Here is an 18,392-nt window from a genome sequence, read left to right as displayed (position 1 = left end):
CCCAGTGTTTCGTTGGTTCGAATGCTGGGCGTGGACATGGCACTGCTCATCAAACCACGTTGAGGCAGAGTCCCACATGCCACAACTAGAAGGACCCACAACAAAGAATATACAACTGTGTACCGGGGGGCTTTGGGGAGAAAAAAGGAAAAAAATAAAATCTTTAAAAAAAAAAAAAAGAAAGGATGATTAAAGAAAGGAATATGATTAATATTAATACCTACCTTAAGGTGTTAAATAAATGCTTTAAGGGGTCTGGGTATAATCAGCATTATGGTAAGAGTGGAATCTAGAGTCAAACTCTGTCGCTTTCTAGCTCTGTACACTCAGGCAAGTTACCTAACCACTTTGTCTCATTTTCCTCATGTGTAAAATGGGTATTATAACAGTAACTACCTTCATAGTGTTGATGTGATGATTAAAGAAGGCCATATATGCTCCAGCACATATATTAAATGTTAATTTTTATTAGCATAGCATCTGGCACATAAGCTCTCAAAAATATTAGTTATTACTATCATCACCAAATTACAAACTTTTGGTTGCTTATTCTGAAAGTTATTAAACCATGGGTATACCTGGTAAGGACCATAACATAAATTTTTTAAAAGTACTAGAAATTAATTACCACCAAGAATCTAGCACCTTTAAAACAGATTTATTCCAGTATTAAAGTACTATTATGTTCTAGTACTATAACATTCATGTTGGATTTTGTTTACAAGTCATATATAGTATAAAATTTGACTATTTAACTTTATAACTTTAATTTATATCAGTTGTTCTCAATCTTTTATTCTTTTCCAATATATATCTGAGAGAGATGGTACACAGTCGTTTTGCACAGTGGCTCAGTAGAGTAGTGATTCTCCACTAAGTAGAGGGAATGTGGTGGGGGAGTGGGGGGTGGGTTGTCCTCAGTTGAGAATTACTAGTTCACATAATGGAAAAATATTATAAAAAGACAGCATGATTTAGAGGCAAGAAACAGAGTTAAATCTACAGAAAGAACATCAAGTGTTTTTCTCGAAGTATTTCTTCATAAACAACCAGATCTATTTCTTTAATTTATATCCAAAAGGCTGGAGGTACTTAAAATCTCTTACTAGTGTGTTTTCTCCATTGGAACTATTCCAGAGTCTCATTCGATCATCTGTACCAACAGTGAGCAGGTGAAGCCCATCACTCGTAAAACATAAGCCATTAACTTTCCCATTATGAGCGGTGTTTGCTGCAATGAAAAATACAATTCAGTTTATCTCTTCTTGTATTCAGCACACATTTAATGCTTGATGATATAGTTATTTAAACATATTAACGGACAACTATCTGAATTACTTAAAATATATACAATGATTATATTTAAAATTAATCATGTCTTTGAATTATTTGAATATAAGTTGTATAAATTAGAACCATAAAAATAGAGGAAAACCAAAGGAAAAAAATCCTGCCAAATATAATTTTTCCTCAGAGAGTAAGCTGTGCTATCAAACTCAATTAAATGCATAGCCTAACAGTAAAATTTTAAAGACTTTTCAAACTTCTTATATACTGTTTCCATTTTTAATCTAAAAAGCATTCCATAGACTATTAAAAATCAATAATACTAGTATTTCCTGCTTAAAAAACTTTGACAGGGGGAGAATAACTGTTCCAGTCTCAATCAAAATTTATATTACTTTCAAAATGAACAAGTTTGAGAAAGCATAATTCTCAATAGCCAGATTAATTTAATCTAAAAAATTAAAACAATAATAGGTTTCATATAGTTCATCCTAATATATTTCTAGTCCAGAATTAATTCTGAATCAGAATTTAACCTACACAGAAATTAAATTCTATTGTAAAAATGCAACTGAATACTTTTGTCACCTGGATTGCAGCTGACTCACATTTAACGCAACTTGAAAGTTTTATTCTGTCACAATAGCCACAAAATGTTACTGTTCCTTTAATGTACTGTAACCTCCTACGTGGCACTGAATTTCTATTAGTTGGCGTCATTGGAGGGAAAAAAGAGGTAGGTTAATCCAGAAAAGTTTCTACATTTGAAAATCCAGGGGCAGATGAAATGCCACACTAATCTGTATCTTGAAGACAGACGGCTATAGTTTACATAAATTTAGAAACTTACTGTGAATGCTTTTTTTAATCATAAAAATTGCAACTTAATATACATTTATTTGCTTTCAATTCAAAATTTTCAATATAAAAGTACTATCATTGTCATATTTCTATATTAGTGCATTCTTCATTACCTGATTCAACAGCTTGTGACTTTTTCCCGTTATGCTGATCAAGAGTAATCAAACATCCTGATGCTCTCCTCACATCCCATAATTTTACTCTACTGTCAGCACTAAGAAGAAATAAATGTTACATTGACATATATAGCTGAACAATGACTGTACTCTTCACCCACCTTTCCAGTAGTATGGCACACGGAGATCCTAGTATATTTGCACAAATGTATTTGTATATTTGAGTTGCACTTTGGTCTTTTCAGCAAATATTCAATAGTAGCACAAAGAAGTGAAAAAATAGCAAAAAAAAGAATTCGGCTTTTTATGTTGTTTTTAATGCCATGAGCATCTTTCTCCCCAAGGATTAGAGAGGCTTGGAGCTTGTTCCTTAGCAAGTTTGTTACTCCATCCTTTCTCTTGTTTATTATTCAACTATTGTCTAGACAATCAAGCAGTTAATTAATTTCATTTTGTTTAATAATCCAGTTGGCAAGAATCTGGTGTTTTTTTTCTTTTTATATGACAAAAATTGAGAACAGGGTGAATAATAAGGACAATATATTTTATTCGGTTTCCTGTACTCAAATCAATCTTTTTTTTTTTTAAGTTTTTTTTTTTCCTTTTTCTCCCCAAAGTCCCCCGGTACATAGTTGTGTATTTTTAGTTGTGGGTCCTTCTAGTTGTGGCATGTGGGATGCTGCCTCAGCATGGCTTGATGAGCAGTGCCATGTCCGCACCCAGGATCCGAACCGGCAAAACCCTGGGCTGCCAAGGAGAGTGCAAGAACTTAACCACTCGGCACGGGACCGGCCCCATCGAATCAATCTTTGCCAAATATATGAGAACTAAATTTAATGTCTCCTAGAAATTAGATACTCACTTTCATTTTATTTCAAGTAAGTGAAAACAAGACAGGAAAATCATGATCATATATCAATTTCAGTTTCTAAACTATTACTAAAGAAAACAGAAATCAGTTCAACTGAGGCTATCACGTCCTCACAAAGACCCCAACAACAGTGTAACCCATTGGGTTTATCCAGCCCATTTTAATTAGGAAGAGCATTACTTTGCATTTTATAAGCCTATTTGTCATCTACCTACCTACCTACCGACCGACCTATAGGGTTTATCTCTTCCTATAACCTACCTACCTATAGAGTTTATCTCTTCCAATAACCTACCTACCTACCTACCTACCTATGGGGTTTATCTCTTCCTATAACCTTGAGTCTTTTCACAGATCACCATCAAACCTAGCCAACTTACAGAATAGTCAGCAAAGAGCTAGCATTTCCCATTCTCAGGTTGGTTTTCTTTCTTTCCAGCTGGGGAAAACGTCTGCAAAGGGATAAGTCTGAGGACTTAAGTCTCTTCTGAAACAGATTAGATTCAGACATATCTGATTCCTAAGATTAATTATTAGGTCCATTCTGGTACTGATTCTAATTCCTGGGATACTCTGAGAATTAAAAGCCTCTTAGCTTCCCTCTGATTTGAGGAAAAACCAAGTTAGGCATGAACAATGTAAATCCACTCTAGCATGGACCCACAACCAGCATCTAACACTTCACCTTCACACCTCTTTAGCCAGTTTTCTTCCGGCTACATTCTAGACCTTGTTTTATTCAGAAACCATAATTTCAATGTCATATTCTGCAAACAATTAACAGAAGCTTCTTTTGGGACTAAACAGTGAGAAAGGGAGGGATGGCAGCTTTACAAAAGCCCAGACACCTATCTTTACAAAGCCAATATGAATAGCTTTTGTTTTAATAATTCTTCTGCCAAAAGTTTTACTGAAATGTCTATATCAAAATCTTTGACTACTGCTTCTTATCCCTTCAGTTTTTAAATTTTCTTACTCTGACACTACTACCTTACTGCGTTCTTGATCTCTCCAAGCTTTTCGTGATTTTATTTCCACCTTATACCCACGACTTCAACAATTTTCAGACAATTGTTAAGTGTGTGTCATTTAATGTTTTGATTTCTGTGGCTTTAGTACAGCTGTGGTCTGCATCGTCAGCTGAACACACAACACTGACCAGCAGTCCTACGTGCCTCTAAGCAGCTCCCATCCCCATTCATTAAAACTGTTACTCCAAATCTTTACTACCTTCCCTCAAAATTGCATCCCCCAGGGCCAGCCCCTAGGCCAAGTGGTTCAGTTCTCGCGCTGCGCTTTGGCAGCCTGAGGTTTCACCAGTTGGGATCCTGGGCGTGGATATGGCACTGCTCATCAGGCCATGCTGAGGCAGCGTCCCACATGCCATGACAAGAAGGACCCACAACTAAAATATACAACTATGTGCTGGGGGAATTTGGGGAGAAAAAGCAGGAAAAAAAAAAAAAGAAGACTGGCAACAGTTGTTAGCTCAGGTGCCAATCTTTAAATAAACAAAGAAAAATTGCATCCCCATTCCAGTATTTTCAATAAATGACATCAAGTTATACTTGACATGCCGCAAATTTAACTGTATTCACATCTACCTTTTCCTCCTTCCGTTTAGTCTCATGATGCCCTTCACATGTCGATTCAATCGTCCCCCTTCTATCTGGAGCCTTGATACTACCATTTCCTGTTTATTCAAGGTCCTGATGCACCAATTATTCCCTCCATTTCTCATCTTCACCAATTTCTCCCTACTGGTACTTCCTCCTCAGCATTTAAATATGCAAGTCTCTTCCCTTCAGCCAACAAAACTCCCCAAATCCCTTGATGCCCCCAGAGTTAAGTGCTCTTGCTCTTTTCCCATATTATACCTACTAGAGATGTACATCTATTATAACATTTTTCAGGATGTCCTGTAATCGCTGATTTTTCTGACTATATCCCTCATTAGACTGTTAGCTTCTTGAAGGAACTATGCCTTCGTTACCTCTGTGTCCCTGGCAGAATGCTTGGCACACAGTAGGCAGTTATTAAATATTAGTAAATCGAATCAATAAATGGATGGATAGATGTGTTGAATCAGATTCAAAATAATTCCGGATTAAAGAAAAGGAATAAAAATGCTACTATTTTTAAATTAACAGAGTGCTATACTTTTGTATGAAAAATTGATAAAACATCGTTGTTTTACTGTAGTACATACTAGATTTACATTGCTACATAGATTCTCCTGTTTTCTCTAAGGTGAGCACCTTCAAGATGGATAGTCAGGATTAGGATTATGATATAAAGGAAGATTTCTTTTGGTGATATGAATTAAAATCTGTAACAACTATTTTATTTTTAAGGGCCTAATTAATAACTAAATATGCATCTTTCACAAATGTAGTCTTTTCAAAATGCTGATCATTAATTATTAACTTCAGAATCAAATAATTTGCATTTTACCTTGCAGTTGCCAAGATATATTCATAACGTGGTGACCAGGAAACTGACAATATTTCTTGTCTGTGACCTGCAAATACGAAAAGTCTTACAAAATATTTGAAAAATCACGAGATACAGTGCAATTAATTTTGTCTGATTCTGAAGAAAGTGAAGACTAAATATTAAAAATAAATTGATATGATCATTTTTTCACATTTATAATAATCCGTGTTTAAATATTAATGTGAAGTCTATGGAGCATTTCTCACACATGATATTTTATTATAAAAGGCCTGGTTTTGCTTTGGAAAGAACAGTCAAGGCAAGAGAGTCTTTCTTTTTAAATACAGCTGTTAGCCTAGTGGGTCAATCCATCAAGTGATATAGCTCAAGCTCACTTCTCTCTACGACAAAAAGCCACTGCAACAAACCATATAAGATAAACATTCTGAAGAATAAAAATGTTTTCTACCTTTTCAGAAGGTTATAAAGAAAAAAATATTTTAATTCATGATTGTAAAAAAGAATTTGTACAATTGTTTTTTCTATAAAGGACAGATGATAAGCTTATAGGATGTGATCTTAGCATTTTAATTCACTTCTACCTAACTGAATTATTCAAATCAGATATTTTCATCTACCTAGCTTACATTAACAGAAACTCATGATAATATAAAACAAATGCTATGCATCTCACCAAGTTTTCTTGATATATTACGTGTTTCTCAGAGATTTTTAAAAATGTATATTTCTCAATGACATCTCATCTTTCCATTGTTTAGAATTAATGAGCTAATACTGATAAAAAAGTAGCAAAAATAATATACCTTTACCAAACAATATACCTTCAATATCTTTTTTCTAAAATGTTTTTACTGAGAGAAAAAGCACCTAAATATTAAGAATGTTTACTCAGCCAGAACAATATTAAACAATGCTCATGAACTAAATGTACTGATCTAAGCTTTGTAAGTAGTTTATTTTTTAAAATGGAGAAATAACACAAGGCTTTTACTTAGAGCTTCCATATCCTTTGAGCTTCTCCCATGGCCATTGTTCACATAAATGTCTCCTCAATAGTTCAGTTTTATAAGAATAATGCACAGAAGGATCTTTATTTCCCTGTTGACTTTTAACAACTAGCGCAAAATACATTGGTCATGTCACTTACAAAGAATACATTGTTAGCAATGTTTCTTTTTATTCAATGGTTTACTCAAAGTAGTTGTTGTTTCAAATAAAAAAAATACCCTGTAGAATGTGAGAACAGGATCCAGACTTTAAGTCACAAAGTTGTACTTTGGGCCCTCTAGTACCAACTGTAAAAACAAAAACAAAAATTGTTTGAGATAATTTTATTATAAATCATCATCAAAAGGAAACAAGAAACTATCATTATGAATCATGACATTTTCCCACTGTATCCATGAAGAAATATAAAAAAGTATGCTAAAAATACACTTCAAATCATTTTTATTGTTTATAATTAGAAAAATTACTTTAATTGTAGTTATACTTTAGTACTAAGAGAACTCTATTATTCCATTATTTTTTAACCTTTAATTTTGAAATAATTACAGATTCACAGGAAGATGCAGATAGGAGAGAGAGGCCCTGTGTACCCTTCACCCAGGTTGTCCCAATGGTTATATGTTAAGTAACTACAGTACAATATCAAAACCAGGAAATTTGTATTGGTACATGTGTGTGTAAAATTCTATATTTTATCACATTAAATCATTTTATTTAATAGCTTAGTTCTTCCATCTTAATGATATACTTCAAATCACTAGTAATAGATCCACAGAACTCTGGACACAGACTGAGTGGACTTCAAAGACAAGTTAGTGCCCCACTCTTCTTTACAGATGGAGTAGTTGACAGATATCTGGAGGTGAAGAGATTCATGCAGTGCCACAGAAATAACAGAATCACAGCAACCTGATCCCTTATACCGGAAAAACATTTTTTCTTCTTTACACATGAAAATTGTTGTTGCAGGTACTTTCACAAAAATGGATGTTTAATTTGAATCACACAATCATAGAGAAAAGGAAATCATTTCCTTGTTTTATTATGACCAGTTGAAAAAGTTGCCAAAATTTTTTTTTGTAAAAGGTTTGAAACTTTGGTGGTTTAAAAGTAACTCTTTAGGGAGGGGCTGGCCCAATGGCATAGTGGTTAAGTTCGCTTGCTCCATTTTGGTGGCCTGGGGTTTGCAGGTTCAGATCCCAGGTGTGGACCAAGCACTGCTCGTCAAGCCATGCTGTGGCAGCATCCCATATAAAACAGAAGATGAGTGGCACAGGTGTTAGCTCAGGAACAATCTTCCTCAAGGTAAAAAAAAGAGGAAGACTGGCAACAGATGTTAGTTCAGGGCAAACCTTCCTCACCAAAAAAATAAATAAATAAAAGTAACTCTTTAGGGAACAGCAATGTGCTTTCTTCATCTTTGAATCCTGGCCACTAGCACAGTACCTGACTTGCACAATATCTGTTAAATTAAATATAAATAGCAGCATATACTTAATTTTTGTGTTTTTTTTTTAAAGAATTGTGATCTTCATCTCGGTTAAACTGTTTATATGAAAACTAACTAGATATTAAAAGGGAGAAAGTTTTCAATATGTTAAAAAACAAAAGAATACATGTACAAACCTGCTACCAAACAGTGCTTGGTGGCGACTGGAGACATATGATGACTATAAACTGTTTCTTCAAAATTAAATACATCTGCAGTCTGATAATTAAGACATTTTAAAAGTGTAAGTTCTAATTACAATCACAAAAGCCACAAACTTTCTATTTACTTATTTTCACATTGTTTGCAATTTTTAAATAGACTGCTGGCAATTTATTTGACAAACTGGAATGTAATGCTCTCAAAAACCTGATAATTTTAAATCTTATGTTATTTACAATACTCTTCTCCCTTTTGTGAGAAAAACACTAGAGAAAATCTCTAGTAAATCCTAGAGACTAAGAAAAGACAACCACCTGGCTCACCATCTTCCTCTCCACTCCATTCTGGGGGACTTCAGCATCTACACAGATGATCTAGCCAGTCTTCTGCCTCTCGCTTCCATACAGCCTCAGCAACCATACCCAGGACACTCTCATCACCTAGAATTGCTCCCTCTTTGAAATCATACATTTCAGTTATATATGACCACAATCTTCTATCATTTTCAGCTCTTTTTTTCCCAACTACTTGCAAGACATCCAAATAAAGCCCAGAACTCCTATCAGTTCCTCCTGTCTTCACTTCTTTTCCTTCTTCAGTTTGGATTCCAAGGTCCAATACTTCAACTGCCAGTATCTTCAACTCCTTTGTTGTTAATCCTTGCACTTTTGTCAAGACCTCAACCCCAGATGTCCCCAAATGTCTGCTTTCTCTTCACCTATATCCAGGTTGATCAACACCAGAGGTCAGCAGACTTTTTCCGTAAAGGGTCAGATTGTAAATATTTTAGGCTTTGAGAACCAACTACTAATTTCTGCCACTGTAGCATCAAAGCAGCCATAGACAACAAATGAGCCTGTCTGTGTTCCAGTAACACTTTATTTACAAAAAGACGTCATGAGCCCAGGCTTGGCCTATGGGCGGCAGTAAGCTGACTGCTACTCCACCCAGGTGAAGAAAATCTTATAATAAGGCAAATTGATATCACTATAAAAGATCATTCACCTCAGCTGGGCTTTCGGTATTGGCTGCCAGTCCTATTAAATTTCACTAGTACTCTCTGCTGTATTCGAAGCTATTTCATACCTTCTCCACTCTCCACAAATAATGCCACTCGGTCACAACAGGTGATCTTATCTTTTATTCAAAGAGAAAATAGGAGGCATTCAATGAGAATTGTCTCAATGCCTGATCAACAGACCTGCAAACACATTTGCTTCCATTTATCCTTTTTCCTTCTTCACTCCTGTTATCGTGGAAAAATGATCCTTCCTCATACGTAAAGTTAATCCCTCTCGCTGTGTTCAGATCTTCTTTAGCACTGTGAGAAACCTCATCCTATACATTCACACCTCTCTCCAGGGCATCTATAACCTCTCCCTCCCTACTGACTCATTCCCATCAGCACTAAAAAATGTTCAAGTCTCTTTCATCTTCACAGCAACCCCCTCCCCAAGACAAAGAAACAAAAACCTTTTCATCCTATATTCCTCCTAATTAATCTTCTTTCTTCCTCTTTAAATCCAAATTTTGGCAGTCTCTAATTTCTTATCTCCCATGTTTTTCAACTTACTGCAATCTTCTTTTTATCTCCACTACTGCCATTCACACTCTATCACTGATAACTTCCTGTCACCAAAAGCAGTCATTATCTTACCTAACCTGTCAGTAACATTCAACATAGCTGACTCCAACTTGCTTAAAACAATCTCTTCCACTGGCTTCCATTATATCACATACTCCTGATTTTCTTCTTATTCTCTATAGCTACTCCTCTTCATTGTCTTTTGTAGGCTTTATTTTCCTTTTTCTGTCCTATCAATCTTGGTCTTCCTCAGGGTTTTGTTCTTTGTACTCTTCTCTTCAACTGCCACCTATATTCAAGTGACTCACAAATCTGTATTTTCAGTGTAGACTACACTCCTGAATTTCAGATACGTACAGCTCAATTCCTGGATTATTTCTATTTGGATTTCTTGCAAATCCTTCAAACTTAACAAATCTAAAATTGAACTCAACACCCTCTTATCCTTTCCCTTTCTTAGTAATTAACAATATAATTTGTCCAGGCTAGAGAACCTGGGAGTCATTCTTGATTTTTTTTTTAAATAATTGCTTTATTGAGCTGTAAGTGACTTACCATACAATTCACCCATTTAAAGTGTGCACTTCAATGATTTTTAGTATATTCAGAGTTATACAATCATCACCAAAATCAGTTTTAGAACATTTTCCTCACCCCAAAAAGAAACCCCATACCCATTAGCAGTCACTTCCCATTTCTCCCTACCCTCCACCCTAGGAAGCCACTAATCTAACTTATCTAACTTCTGTCTCTATAGATTTGCCTATTTTTGACATTTCACTTAGATAGAATTACACAACATGTGGTCTTTTGTAGTCTTTCACTTAGCAAATTTTTTTCTTTTTTTTCATTTCATTTAGCATAATGTTTTCAAAGTTCATCCATGTTGCAGCATGTATCAGTAATACATTTCTTTTTATTACTGAATAATCTTCCATTTTATGGTTCTACCACATTTCATTTATCCATTCATCTGTTGATGGATATTTCATTCACTTTTTGGCTATTATGAATAACGCCACTATGAACATTTGTGTGCAAGTTTTGTGTGGACTTATGTTTTCACTTCTCTTTGGGTATATATGCAGGAGTGGAATTGCTGGGTCATATAGTAACTCCAAGTTCAACCTTTTGAGAAACTGTTTTCCAAAGCAGCTGCACCACTTTACATTCCCACCAACAAAGTATGAGGGTTCCAATTTATCCACATCCTACTCGATACTTGTTATTGTTTGTCTTCATGATTACAGCCATCCTTCATACCTAAAGCATGAAGTGGTATCTCACTGCCGTTTTGATTTGTATTTCCCTGATGGCCATTCTTGTTTTCACTCTTCCTGACAGCTAATCAACTTGCAACTCCTGTCAATTCTCTCTCATAAGTAACCTCTCATATCTGTTTATCCCATTGTCATTACTGTCGTCAGGCCACTCACTACTCTTGCCTGGATTACTGCAATCTCCTATCTGGTCTGTTTGACTCTCCTCTTGCCACCTTCTAACCTATGTGTAACATAGCCAGACTCTTTCCTCTAAAATGCCAATTTCATGTTTTCATTTTTTGCCATTGCTTGGACTCTTCAATAGCTTTTCCTCCTAGGAAAAAATTCAACCTACTTAACAAAATTTACAAGGCCCCTCATGATGGAGACTCTGCTTACCTTTCTGACTTTATCTCTCGCCACGGTCCTTTAGTACTCTAGCCATACCGAGCATCTTTCAGTTTTTAAAATGCCATGTTCACTGGTACCCCAAGAGTTTTCAAATGCTGTTCCCTCTGACTAGAACTGTCTTCCTCCTTCTCTGGACTTGGCCAACTTCTACTCAACATCCTTCATCTCAGCCAAGACGACCTGCTCCGGAAAGCCTTCCCTGAATTCCTCCATAGGTTAGGCACCCCTGCTAAACTACTGTACACTTTCATGGTTACAGTCCCTTTCAGAAATTTACTGTTATTTCTTGTCTAATCATTTGTTTTCCTTGCTAAACTTGAAGCTCCTTGCCATAGCGCTCCTTGCAAAAGAGCAATGTCTATTTTGCTCACCATTGAATCGCCAGTTCCAACAGTAACGGACATTTAATAAATATCTGTTGAATATATTCAAGAGTCTTATTCATTTCTAAAGAACATGGCCTGGATACTGACATCAGCATTTTCTCAATTATGTTTCATTATGCAAAATTTTAAGAAAACTCAAAATGAGAAAGAAGTTGCACTTTACCTTAAAGTTTAATAGAGAAGACTCTAAAGAAGACAGTCCTCTAAGCCATATCATATACTATAAAAACATGCTTATGGAAAACTTAGATGAAGAAAAGGTATGACAGGTATATAATATGCACATTGATAGGAAAATTAGTGATGAGGGTAGAGGATGGGCAGCGGGACAATATGATCCCGTTCTTACTTTCCTTTGAACCTAGGAGATGCACAATAAATTATTTCTTATGGAATACTTTTTAAGTTCTTATCAATAAAATTCTTTGTCTATTTCAGACAGAATTGTGAACTCATGGAATACTGTTTTGAGTTAGCAAAATATTTATGTTCTAAAAAAATTTTAATTCAAGATGTCTTAGAGTTTTAAAAGAGGTCAATGTTAAGGAAAGAAAATACAAATGTATGGCTTATTAATTTTTAAACCACACTTTCAACTGAAGTGTAACAAACATACAGAAAAACATACACAAGTATACAGTTCAATGAATTTTCACAAAGTGAATTTTCACAAAGTAACCACTACCTGTATTATAAAGTAGAACATTACAAACATTACATTACAAACACCCCAGAAGGCCCCCTAGAACCCCCTTTCAACCTTCACCAAGAAAGATAACCACCATACAGACCTCTATCACCATAGGTTAGTTTTGTCTATTTTTGAAGCTCTTATAAAGGGAATTATATATTAGGCATTCTTCTCTATCTGGTTATTTTGTCTAATATTATGTAACATTCATCCATTTTGTTGATATAGAAGTGTTCCCTTGTCACTGCTGGATAGTATTCCAATGTCTAATTTGCCAAATTCCACTTGACTGTTAATGGACATTTGGGTTGTAGTTTTTGGTTAACAGTGCTGCTATGAACATTCTTACAAATGTCCTTTGGTGCACATATGTATGCATTTATATTCTCAAAAGTGCATCTGCTGGATCACAGGGTAAGGACATATTTGGCTTCAGTTGAAACCAAATATCTGTACCAATTTGTAATCTCATAGCAATATATGTACTTGTTACTGGTAGCATCAGCCTCTTCAATTTTAGTCATTCTGGAGGGTATACAGAAATATTTCATTGTGAATTTAATTAACATATCCAGGTGCTCAATTAACAAAGCTGAACACTTTTATTTATTGGCTATTTGGATATCCTCTTTTCTGAAGTGCCTATTCAGGTGTTTTGCCTATTTTTCTGTGGGGCTTTCAGTCTTCTAAATTTTTGTTGACTATTTATATAATCTGGGTATAAATCCTTTTCCAGGTATATGCATATGTCAGATACATCATCTCCTACTCCATGGCTTACCTTTTCACTCTTTTAATGGTGTTCTTTGATGAATAGAGGTTCCTAATTTTAATGTAGTTCAATTTATCAATCTTTCCCTTTGTGGTTTGTATTTTTTTGTGTATTTACCTATCTTGAGCCATGAAAACATCTTCCTGTTTTCTTCTATAACTGTGATTATTTTCTTTAACATTTACAACTGTAATCCACCTGAAATTGACTTTTGTGTCTGAGGTGAGGTAAGGGTCAAGATTAGTTTTTTTTATATGGATACCTAGTTGATCCAACATCATTCATGGAAAAAGCCATCCTTTCCCCAATGCACTGCGTGTTATGTTTGTCACAAATCAAATGATTGTACATGCATGGGTGTGTGTTGATTCTCTATCTTCCACTGTTTTTTTTTTAATACTTGTACCAATATCACATTGCCTTAATTAGTGTAATTAATTTATTTTAAGTCTTGATATCAGGTAATAAAGTACTCAAATTTCATTCTTCTTCAAGAGTGCTGTGTCCCTCTGTGTTTCCGTATACACGTTAGAATTAGCTAGTCAATTTCCATAAAAGAATCCTGCAAAGATTCTGATTAGAAATGCATTGACTCTGTAGATCATTTGGGGTAAAACTGGTATCTTTATAGTACTGAGCCTTCTAATTCTTGAACATGGTATATTCTACCATTTATTTAGGTCTTAATTTCTCTCAATAATATTCTATAGTTTTCTGTACAGTGTCGAGTGGTCTTGTACACTTTTCAATTTATTATTGGGTACATAATAATTTTTGATGCAACTGTAAATGATATTACTTTTGAAATTCCATAACTCTTTGTGCCTGGAATTCAGAAACACAACTGACCTTGTATCCAGCAACTTTGCTAAATTTACTTATATTAATTCTGATAGTTTGGCTATAGATTCTTTTGGATCTTCTATGTTCATAATCATGTCATCTGTGATGACAGTTTGAATCCCTTTTATTTCTTTTGTTTGCATTATGCACTGGCTAGGACTTCCAGTTTAATGTTGAACAGTGGGAATAATAGAGATAACTCAAAGGGAAAGCTTTCAATATTTTACCACCAAATATATTTGTTTTTAAGTGTGTTTTTTTAACAGAAACTCTTTACCAAATTAAGGAATTTCCCTTCTATTCCTAATATGTTAAGAATTTTTTAAAAATCATGAATGGGTATTAACGTTTATTAAAAAGTGTGATTTTTTCCCAACAAACTGGGTATAGAGGGAATCTACCTCAACATAATAAAGGCCATTTATACATATGATAAGCCCCACAGCTAACATCATACTCAACAATGAAAAGCTGAAGATTTTCCCTTAAGACCAGGAATAAGACAAAGCTGCCCATTCTCACCACTTTATTTAACAAAGTACTGGAAGCCATAGCCAGAGGCAAAAAAAAAGAAACAAAAGGCACAGGCATTGGAAAGGGAAGAATTATAATTGCCTCTATATGCAGATGATATGATATTATATATAGAAAGCCCTAAAGACTCCACCAAAAAACTGTTAGAACTAATAAATGAATTCAGTAAAGTTGTAGGACACAATACCAATATACAATATACACTAATAACAAACTATCAGAAACAGAAATTAAGAAAACAATCCAATTCAAAATTGCATCAAAAAGAATAAAATACCTAGGAATAAATTTAACCAAGGAGGTGAAAGATCTGTACACTGAAAACCATAAGACATTGGTAAAAGAAATTGAAGAAAACATAAAGAAATGGAAAGACAGTCCCTGCTCACGGAGTGGATGAATTAACATTGTTAAAAATGTCCATACTACCCAAAGCAATCTACAGATTCAACGAAATCTCTATCAAAATTCCAATGGTATTTTTTACAGAAAGAGAGAGAAAAAAAATCCTAAAATTTGTATAAAACCAGAAAAGACCCCAAATAGCCAAAGCAATCTTGAGAAAGAAGAAAAAAGCTGGAGGTATCACACTTTCTTAGTTCAAACTCTATTTACAAAGCTATAGTAATCAAAACAGTCTGGAGTTGGCATAAAAACAGACACACAGATCAACGGAACAGGATAGAGAGCCCAGAAATAAATCCAGGCATCTATGGTCAATTAATTTATAACAAAGGAGCCAAGAATATACAGTGGGGAAAGGAGAGTCTCTTCTTTAAAGGGTATTGGGAAAACTGGACAGCCACATGCAAAGGAATGAAACTGGACCACTATCTTATACCATACACAAAAATCAACTCAAAATGGATCAAAGACTTGAATGTAAGACCTGAAACTATAAAACTCCTACAAGAAAACATAGGTGGTAAGCACCTTGACATCAGTCTTGGAGATGATTTTTTGGATTTGACATCAAAAGCAAAACTGAACAAGGAGGACTACATCAACCTAAAAAGCTTCTGGAGAGCAAAGGAAGCCATCAAAAAATGAAAATGCAACCTGCAGAATGGGAGAAAATATTTGCATATCATATATGTGATAAGGGGTTAATATCCAAAACGATAAAAACACATACACCTTAATAGCAAAAAACCCAAACAATCCAATTTAAAAACAGGCAGAGGAACTGAATAGCCACTTTTCCAAAGAAGACATACAAATGGCCACAGGTACGTGAAAAGGTGCTCAACATCACTACTCATCAAGGAAATGAAAATCAAAAGCACAATGAGATATTATCACCTCCCATCTGTTAAAATAGGTCTCATCAAAAAGACAAGAGATAACAAGTGTTGGTGAGGATGTGGAGAAAAGGGAACCCTTGTGCATGGTTTGGTAGGAACATAAATTGGTACAGCCACTATGGAAAACAGTATGGAGGTTCTTCAAAAAATTAAAAATAGAACTACCATATGATACAGGAACCCCACTTCCGGGTATATCTCCAAAAGAAACAAAATCACTATCTTGAGCTATCTGCACCCTCATGTTCATTGCACCATCGTTTACAAGTGCCAAGTCATGTAAACAACCTAAATATCCATGAATGAATGAAGAGATAAAGAAGATGTGGTATACATATATAATATCATCCAGCCACAGAAAGAAGGAAATCCTGTCATTTGTGACAATGGATGGACCTTGAGGGCATTATGCTAAGTGAAGTAAGTCAGACAAGCGAAAGACAAGTACTGTATAATATCTCTTATATGTGAAATCTAAAAAAGTCAAACTCTCTCTGTTTTTTTTTTTTAGGAAGATTAGCCCTGAGCTAACTACTGCCAGTCCTCCTCTTTTTGCTGAGGAAGCCTGGCCCTGAGCTAACATCCGTGCCCATCTTCCTCTAAAAAGTCGAACTCTTAGAAACAAAGAATAAAGTGATTATTACCAGAGACTGGAGGATGGGGGAAATGGGGAGATGTTGGTCAAAGGGTACAAACTTTCAGTTCTAAGACGAATGAGAAGGGAAAAGTTGCATAGGGAAAGGGACTTGAGGCAGGGAAAACAATACAATCAAGACATGATCAGAACGCAAAAGGAGATCAATGTACTGGCAGCAGATCATTTATATTGAAAAGAGGTAGGAGGTAAGGTTGAGAGAGCAGAGCGTGAGGTCATGGAGAACTTAGAATGCCAGGCTGAATTTAGACAACAGGAGTCACTAGTGGGTTTGGGTAAAGACATGATGAAGCTGCTTTACAGTAAGATTAATTCTAGGGTAGAACTTACCATGGAAAATATGGAAAGGAAAGTAATACAGGGAAAGCAGTCAGGAGTTTTAGTAGTAGTCTAGATGCAGAGCAATGGTGAGGGAAATAGAAAAGGGAAACATGAGAGAGTTTGAAGGAAGAATTGCTAAGATTTGAGGACTAAATGGATGTGAGGAGTGATCATGTTTGGTCTGGAACATCTTATACTTCAGGAGATGAAACTACATTCAGGTAAGAGAGGTTCTGTGGACAGGTAGAGAAACATGAGATTAGAGCTCAGGGAAAAGCTAAGTACTAGAAATATAAATTTGACCAAATCTCATAAAAACTAGCATCTTCTGTCTACCTTTACTAAGGTATAATATTAATAACTTTCTTTGCCTTTATGTTTTTAGGTCAATAGGAGATAAATCCAATTTTCTTCCTTAGACCACTTGACCATAGTAGTTTTCAAATAATAAAGATAATAATAATAGCTAATGTTTTGTTGAGCACTTGCTATAGGCTAAGCACTGTTCTAGGTATTTTACATATATTGACCTATCTACAGCCATTCCATAAGGTACAATCATTGCCCCTATTTACAGACGAGGAAACTGAAACACAGAGAGGTTCACACACTTGCCCAATGTCACAGAACTAGTCAGCAGCAGAGCCAAGATATGAACTCAAGCAGTCTAGCTCTCCTTCACCACTATAGTGCTTTCACATCTAACATACATGACATCTTAGCAAACAATCACACTAAAATGATTAAATTCTCCTTTACCCTACAGAGCAATTTGTAAAGGATTTACTGTACTTACTTGTAATGTATTTGTGTCCCAAACTTTCAGAGTTTTATCAAATGAGCTTGATGTGAACATGCCAGTGTCATGAGGATACCACTGTACGGTCTCCACACTATATTTGTGAACATCGGGATGATTTCTACAAAACAATCAAAATTTAGAAAGAACTGACTTTTGGGAGTTTCAAACCTGATAGTATATTAACAAGCTGCAGTCTCAGATAGGATGGTATGAATGGCCAAACCTAGATCACATGCCTGCATCCTAGCTGTCCAGGGAAGCAGAATGTCCAGGCACTTCTAGTTTCAGGTTTCCATATGTGATGTGGAGGCCTGCTTCCTACTAAGGCTCATAGAATGGGAGACTTCTTATTTCTTTACTATAGCCTGGGGGGATGAGCCAGCTACACTGGACCTCTTCATGAAGGGAGCAGTGATGTTTCCTCACTGGAAGAGATACCTATTCTGGTCTTGGATTTGGTTTTCCCAAATATCATTTTATCAGCACTACCATTCTGAGAACTGTTGAATGCCTCACATTCTTCCATGATCTCCCACACAAGATTGCTTCTGATCAAGGAACTTACTCTATGACAA

The 18,392-nt window shown here is 35.4% G+C and overlaps 1 protein-coding gene across 3 annotated transcripts in view; it reads right to left on the bottom strand.

Annotated features, from left to right (window-relative positions):
* ERCC8 (ERCC excision repair 8, CSA ubiquitin ligase complex subunit) overlaps nt 1-18,392 on the bottom strand; it is a 74,969-nt gene that overhangs the window by 32,033 nt on the left and 24,544 nt on the right. For all 3 annotated transcript variants that reach the window (XM_046672080.1, XM_046672082.1, XM_046672081.1), the window contains exons 4-9: nt 17,812-17,935; nt 8,227-8,308; nt 6,819-6,887; nt 5,590-5,656; nt 2,262-2,362; nt 1,107-1,231 (exon numbers count right to left, since the gene is read on the bottom strand). In XM_046672080.1, the coding sequence (XP_046528036.1) occupies nt 1,107-1,231; nt 2,262-2,362; nt 5,590-5,656; nt 6,819-6,887; nt 8,227-8,308; nt 17,812-17,935 (568 nt within the window). The remainder of the gene's footprint in view (nt 1-1,106; nt 1,232-2,261; nt 2,363-5,589; nt 5,657-6,818; nt 6,888-8,226; nt 8,309-17,811; nt 17,936-18,392) is intronic.

Source organism: Equus quagga, chromosome 9 (genome assembly GCF_021613505.1).
Source record: "Equus quagga isolate Etosha38 chromosome 9, UCLA_HA_Equagga_1.0, whole genome shotgun sequence".
In the NCBI taxonomy this organism is placed as follows: domain Eukaryota; kingdom Metazoa; phylum Chordata; class Mammalia; order Perissodactyla; family Equidae; genus Equus; species Equus quagga.
The sequence above is the reverse complement of the archived record's forward strand: the minus strand, read 5'-3'. Positions and strand labels throughout refer to the sequence as shown.